Source organism: Colobus angolensis, unplaced genomic scaffold (genome assembly GCF_000951035.1).
Source record: "Colobus angolensis palliatus isolate OR3802 unplaced genomic scaffold, Cang.pa_1.0 Scaffold103, whole genome shotgun sequence".
Lineage (NCBI taxonomy): Eukaryota > Metazoa > Chordata > Mammalia > Primates > Cercopithecidae > Colobus > Colobus angolensis.
Window position 1 is genome coordinate 1,637,832 of NW_012111253.1, and position 7,615 is coordinate 1,645,446.

At 47.7% G+C, this 7,615-nt stretch overlaps 1 protein-coding gene across 1 annotated transcript in view; it reads left to right on the forward strand.

The window, feature by feature from the left end:
* The first annotated feature begins 6 nt into the window (after positions 1–6).
* Positions 7–7,615, forward strand: part of SNX30 (sorting nexin family member 30) — a 140,915-nt gene continuing 133,306 nt past the window's right edge. The window contains exon 1 of the mRNA XM_011941859.1: positions 7–46. Within this exon, the coding sequence (XP_011797249.1) occupies positions 23–46 (24 nt within the window). The 5' untranslated portion in view covers positions 7–22. The remainder of the gene's footprint in view (positions 47–7,615) is intronic.

Here is a 7,615-nt window from a genome sequence, read left to right on the forward strand (position 1 = left end):
CACGCCCAGCCCGGACCTGCTGATGGCCCGCAGCTTCGGTGACAAGGTGGGGCGCCTGGGGCTGGGGTCTGGGAGGCTTATTTCGCTCCCCGTTGGGGGGGATGATGGATCCGGAGCCTTCCTGGGCCTGGGGCCGCGCCCACCCTGCCGCCCCTTCCCGGGGGACGGGCGTGCCCTGGCCCCTGAGCTCTCGGCGAAAGCGTCTCCTCTGCCGCCTCCGCGGGGTCGCAGCCGCAGAGGGACGGGCTTCGCTGCCTGTGACTGGTCGCGAGCGCCGGTGACAGCTGGTGAGGAGGGGTCCAGCCTTCGTGTTGGGGCGGGAGGCGTGTGTGCAGGGCAGGGCGCCGGTGTCCTCGGATGGGGTTCCGAGTTCCTCCAGGTGCATCCCTGCAGGCTGAGCTGCTGCATAACTTGTAGCTCCTCCAGTTTCCCGAGAGTGCACAGAAGCAGGAGTTCATGGCTTTCCGTGCTGGGACCGGGCAGCCCTGGGCTTACAGCTAGAGTCTTCTTCCCCCGAGTCAGTCATGTGGGGAGTGATCTTTGTTTAGGTTTGCTGTTTGTCCTGAGGAGTCACCTGACTCAGACCCTAGCCGGGAGCGGGAGGAGAGCCTCGTTGTGGTTTTCTGTCTGGGGCTCCATTCACCTCCGACGGCCTACCACTCTGTTTAGGTTTGGCGGAGGCTGGTTTTGTGGTTGATGGAAAGAAAGCTCGCCCTTTGACCTTCTTTGTACAGAGAGAGGCTCCAGATTTTCTTAGAGCAGCACAACCCTCCTGCTGCTTGGAGACACAGCAGAGTCCAGGCAGGGGTAAGGGACGGCCTCCTCCCTATCCCCATGGCCATTTCAGCTGTGAAGGGGACTTGAGTAGTAATTGCATCCTCGCTCCTGCCGTCACTTAGTCATTAACTGCAGAAATTAGCATTGTTCTCAGGTCTTGTGATCAAGATTTTCTCTCCCTAGTAAAATACTAAATGGATTCCCCCTTGTCCCAATATTAATGGGAGCAGGGGACCTAACTTTCTTCTCCCGTCAGAGGGGACACCATGTGGTACGGTAAAAAATGAGTATGAGAAAATATAACCTGCCCGCCTTGCAGCACTTAAAATCACTAGAGAGTGGGACCTGACTTGATGTACCTTCTGCACAGGGTTTGTGAAAGCAGGGAGTGAACTTCCAAAGCATTAGGAACAGGAAAATTTAAAAAAGCTAATGGAGACCAGGTGCAGTGGCTCACAACTGTTAATACCAGCACTTTGGGAGGCTGAGGCGAGATGATTGCTCTGGGCCAAAAGTTTGAGACCAGCCTGGGCAACGTGTCGAGACCCCATCTCCACACACACACACACACACACACACACACACACACACACATACACACACAGAGTATGGTGGCATGCACCTGTAGTCCAGGCTACTCAGGGAGGCTGAGGCTGGAGGATTGCTTGAGCCCGGCAGTTCAGGGCTGCAGTGAGCTATGATTGCACCGCTGTACTCCAGCCTGGGTGAGAGAGTGAGACCCTGTCTCCAAAAAGTGTTGAATGACTGAATAAATTTGCTTTCTTATGGACAAAAATCGGTCTTAAAATAGTGTAGGAACTGGGGTTAAACCTCATTTCCTTCTCAGTTCTGTGTAGGACACTGAATTAATTATCTATTGCTGTGTAGCAAATTACCCCAAAACTTACCACCTGGAAATAGTGTCTGTGGGACAATCTGAGTGGTTCTGAATTAGGCCTTTCTTGAGGTTGCAGTCATCTGAAGGCTGGATTAGGGGAGGATCCACTTCTAAGCTCACTCACATGGCTGTTGCAGGCCTTAGTTACTCTCCATAGGGCTGTTGGATGTGGCAACTGGTTTTTCCCCCCAGAGCAAGTGATCCAAGAGAGCCCAAGACTCTAGCCAGTCTTGTATAACTTACCTTGAAAATGACATGCCTCTGATGTATTCTGTCAGTCACACAGATTGACACTGGTACAATGTGGGGAGAGGGTGTGAATACCAGGGTGTGCATACCAAGAGGTGGGGATGATTGGGCCATCTTAGAGACTGACTGCTACAGATAGCTATTTTAAATATTTGCTTAACGAATCACTCATGGATGATACCTGACTCAGAAGTATGGGTGTTTTACCAATAAGTACTTGGAAGACAAATTCTCCGTACCACCGAGATCTAGTTAGTGGTCAAGAAGTCAGTCTCAGGTCTAATTACTGGTAGCTTCCTTTAAAGGGTCTGTTCTGTGTGGGAGGGTGAGTCTTGGAGGCATTCTTAATTATTGAATATATATGTATTTTTTGAGGCAGAGACTCACTCTGTCACCCAGGCTGGAGTGCAGTGGCCTGATCCTGACTCACTGCAACCTCCACCTCCCTGGTCAAAGTGATTCTCGTGCCTCAGCTCTTGTGTAGCTGGGATTACAGGCGTGTGCCACCTTGACCGGGTAATTTTTGTATTTTTAGTAGAGATGAGGTTTCGCTATGTTGGCCAGACTAGTCTCGAACTCCTGGCCTCAAGTGATCTGCCCGCCTTGGCCTCCCAAAGTGCTGGGATTACAGGCGTGAGCCACGGTGCCTGGCCTAATTATTGAATATTTAATAAATCTCCTAACAGCTGTGGGGAGCATCTAAATGACACCATTCTCAAGGGCCTAATTTATAGTAAGCCACTTTTCCTTAGAGGCTAAGCATTGCAATTTCTTTCTTTGACTAGGAGTAACATTTTCCTTGAATCTTGGCATACACGTATGGTCTCATAACTCTGAAGAAATTTCTGTAGAGAGAAGCTAGCAAGCCACAGAGGTGAGTCAGAGCCAGAAGAAGGAAGCCTTCCCTGTGGCTGGCTTTCTCCTGCCTCAGCAGCATGAGGGTCATCAGAGGGTAGTAGGACAGTTCAGTGCTATGGTCTGTCTTTGAAAAGAAGCCAGTTTTGTCTTATTAGATACTAGGGTTGTGATCCTGGATGACAGGGATTCTGGGTCAGTTCTGGGCTAGAGGAATGAAGGTTTGACGGGCTGATCATAGTGCAGGGTTATTATGCAGAGGGGAATTGCTTTCTGAGGGGCCAAGATGGTGCTATGAACGGGGTAGCCTTGTGTCTTGGTCCAGCTGACACTTGTGAATGAACTCTGTAGTGCTTGGGTAGAAGAGAAAGACCAAATATGATGGACTCTCCACCAGTTTCTCAAATTTTTCAAATCATGGTGTGATGCCTCTCTTCATAGGCTCCCAAAGGAGGAATCCCTTTCTATCTACCAGAGGTTGCCAAGACTGGTTCTTTTGATGCCTGCTAAACTCACCCTTTTTTTTTTTCTTTTTTTTGAGACAGAATCTTGCTGTTTCCCAGGCTAGAGTGCAGTGGTGGAATCTCACTACATCTTCTGCCTCCTGGGTTCATTTGATTCTCCTGCCTCAGCCTCCTGAGTAGCTGGGATTACAGGTGACCACCACCACACCTGGCTAATTTTTGTATTTTTACTAGAGATGGGGTTTCACTATGTTAGCCTGGCTGGTCTCAAACTTCTGACCTCAGGTGATCTGTCCACCTCAGCCTCCCAAAGTACTGGGATTACAGGCGTGAGCCTCACTGGACCTTATATGGCTATCTCCATCTAAAATGTAAATACATCGCTTAGCCTTACTCTGCTTTTTTAACTTTCATCTGCAAATTGTTCCAGGCTGCTTCTCCTCTGACTCAGCCTCCAACTTCTGTGCCCCTCCCAAAACTTAATACTGGATTCTTAAGCCCCGTTGTGTGGCTAACAGCTCTTCCCACATCCTCAGTCTCTTCTCTGAACTCTTCATCTGTTTCCTGCCCCCTTAGGCCACTTAGACATCCTCTGAAGTCTTCAAAATAGAGAAGGCTTTTCCTCCATCACCTTTTACAAACCAGGCTCTGCTCCTTTGAGGCTCCTGTCATTCTTTTTGTTCTTTTGATACATATATGAAGGACTACTATGAGCTAGGCACTGTTCTAGGAACTTGAATAAGTTAGCTGAAAACTCTGCCCTCACTGGATACATTTCAGCGTGTTTGTACTGTATTGCACAGTAAATGCTATGGGAGGAGGAAAAAGGAGAACTGGCCACGAGGAAGAGGATTTGGCAGGCCTTGTTGAGAACTTGACATTTGAGCAGACTGGAAGGTGAGGGAGTTAGTGGGTGAGTATCTGAAGAGTGTCGGGGGAGGGACCAGCGGAAGCAGAGGCTGGAAGGCACAGGGCCGGTATGTCAGGGAGCAGCCTAGAGGCCAATATGGCTGGGCAGAGTGAGCATTGGACAGTTAGAGGCTGGGGGCAGAGAAGGAGGGGTCAGATTATATTGAGTGTGGCCGGTCACCCTGAGGACTTTGACCTTTACTGCCAGGGCCATGGGGTGGGAAGTTAGCATGGGCAGGGGACATTTCAGGGTCTTGAGCAGGAGGGGGGCATACTTTGATTATGTATTGAAAAGGATCACATAGGCTGTTCAACTGAGACTACCTTGAGCCCCTGAATTAGTTAGGATTCTTTATTAGTTAAAAGGATATGAGCTAAATGCAAACTGGATACAGGAAAATAAAAATCTACTGGCTTACATTGCTGAAAAGGCCCAGGTATTTTGGCTTCAGGAATGACTGGAGCAAGGTATTCCAATGATGTCAGGGATCTGTCACTTTCCATCTCTTGGCTCTGCTTTCTTCTGTGTCAGCCTTGTTCTCACGCCAGTGAAGGGATATGTTCTATAAACAAGCTTCCCAGCTCCAGCAGAAGGAGAGCACTCCTTTCCTGATAGTTCCGGCCAAAGCTCTGGGCTGGTGTCTCACTGGTCTAAATTGGGTCAGGCGCCTAAACCAGTCTCTGATTCTGATTGCGCAGACCTGAATCAGGTACTTGTCTTTGGAATGAGGAAAGGAATTTTTTTAAAATTGGGGAATATATACATGAAGTTTATAACAATGTGTGTATATAAAGAGTAAAAGTTACCTGTACAGTTTAAAGAATAATAAAATGTTCCTACCCCCAGATTAAGATACAGAAAATTTCAAATATTTTGGAAGCCCCCCCTGTGCCTGGGAAGGGAGGAGGTGGTTTCCAGAGCAAAATCAAGAAGTAGATGTTAGACAAACAGGAAACAAATATCCACTACAGACCTTCTACTACCGTTTTCTTTGTCATTTTCCAACTTCACAGCTTCTCACTCTCATTCTTTAAATCTTTAGACCCCAACTTACTGTCTTCTCAAATCATGTCCTCCCCACGGGGCTTTAATCATTCACATGGCTGATCTGTCCAAGTCTCCAAAATTACCAGTTTCTTGACCTCCTTATGTTTAATCACCTTCCTTTTTTTTTTTTTTTTGAGATGGAGTCTTGCTCTGTTGCCCAGGCTGCAGTGCAGTGGCGCAATCTCAGCTCACTGTGATCTCAGCTCACTGTAACCTCTGCCTCCTGGGTTCAAGCGATTTTCCTGCCTCAGCCTCCTGAGTAGCTGGGACTACAGGCCATATTGGCCAGGCTGGTCTCGAACTCCTGACCTCAGGTGATCTGCCCGCCTTGGCCTCCCAAAGTGCTGGGATTGCAGGCGTGAGCCACTGCGCCAGGCACCTTCACCTTTTTAACAGTTCATCTGCCCTCTCCCATGGCCGCACCCTGCATTGTAATACCTAGAAGCATTCCAGCTCTGAAATAGTGCCACTGGATATTATCACATTTGATTGTTTATTTAAGGTATACAACTTGATGTTATTGGATACACATAGCTAGAAAAGTTTACTATAGTGGAGCAAATTATCACAGTCATCATGTCATACTCATTTTGTTTTTGTGACGAGCATCTAAATAGACTCATTTAGTATGATTGTCAAGCACAGTACAATTTTATTATTAATAACTCTAGTCATCATGTTCTACATTAGATCTCCAGAGCTGAACACTCCTCCATATCTGCTACTTTGTATCCATTTGCCTACATCTTCCCATTTCCTCTCCCACCTGCCCTTGGTAGCCACTATTTTGTGTTCTATCTCTATATATTTGAATTTTTTCCATATATAAGTGAGATCATCCTATGTTTTTCTTTCTGTGTTCGGCTTATTGCACTTAGCATAATTTCCTTCAGGCTCATTCACGTTATGGCAAATGACAAGATGTCATTCTTTTTTAGAGCTGAATAATATTCAGTTTTGTGTGTACACACACAGTACTGTTTCTCTATCCGTTCATCCATTGAGGCCTGCTTAGGTTGTTTCCATATCCTGGCTATCTGTGAATAATGCTGCAGTGAACGTGGGAGTGCAGATATCTTTATGAGATGTTGATTTCAGTTCCTTTGGGTATGTGCCCAGAAGAGGGATTGCTGGGTCATATGGTGGTTCTATTTTCAATTTCTTTAGAAGCCTCCATACTGTTTTCCATAATGGCTTTACCAAGCTACATTCCTACCAGCATTGTACAAAGGTTCCCTTCTCTCCACATATATCATTTTGTCTTGCTTTCCCCTCCTGGCTTTCCAGGTCTCTGAGTTAGTAACAACTGACTATACCTGTTCTGTTCTGTGACCTCTTGGATTCCCCTACCTCCTTTAGATTCTGTGGCCCATCTTCGTGGTTGCTCCTGCCTCTATATTCAGTTCCCTTGCTCTCTTCTGTTTATACCCAGCTTGGATCATTCCATTTTTTCATGTCTTTCATCTACAACCAGGGTGCTCAGGAAGCTCAAAGGTTGCTGCCAATGCAAGTTCGCAGGTTTCAGCCACAGCTAGGGCTTCAGTGGTCCTGGACACTCATTCTTTTCCCCAGACCCTCCGTTCTGCACAGTGGTTTATCTGAAACTTTTCTCTGCTCCTCATACCCTCCACTCTTCTACTCCACCCTCCCTTCTGCTGATCGCCTCACCTTCCACCTTAGAGAAGATAGAAGCCACCAGAAAGGAACTTCCCTTCTTCAAATTTCAGAATGATCTGAATCCATAGCCATGTTTTCTTTCTGGCCCTCATTCCAAGGAGATAGTCTAAGGCTGATTGAGGATGTAGACCCTCCCCTTACCCCCCATCCTCTTGGAGACCCTGCTCTGCTTGGCCTCCTAACTTACCCCTGTATCTTTGGACTCCCTCTCAAGCAGCTCACTCCCATCAATATTTAAACACGCTCAAGTTGCGCTCTCTCTCTCTCTCTTTTATTTTTTTTTTGAGACAGTGTCTGGCTTTGTCACCAGGCTGGAATGCAGTGGCACGATCTTGGCTCACTGCAACCTCCGCGTCCTGGGCTCAAGAGATTCTCCTGTCTCAGCCTCCTGAGTAGCTGGAACTACAGATGCGCACCACCACGCCTGGCTAATTTTTGTGTTTTTGGTAGAGACAGGGTTTCGCCATGCTGGCCAGGCTGGTCTTGAACTGCTGAGCTCAAGTGATCTGCCCGCATCAGCCTCTCAAAATGCTGGGGTTACAGGTGTGAACCACCATGCCTGGCCAAGTTGCTCTCATTTTTAAAACACAGAGTGGCTGGGTGTGGTGGCTCTTGCCTGTAATCCCAGCACTTTGGGAGGCCAAGGCAGGAACATTGCTGGAGGCCAGGCATTTAAGACCAGCCTGGGCGATATAGTGAGACCTTGTCTCTATTAAACACACACACACACACACACAC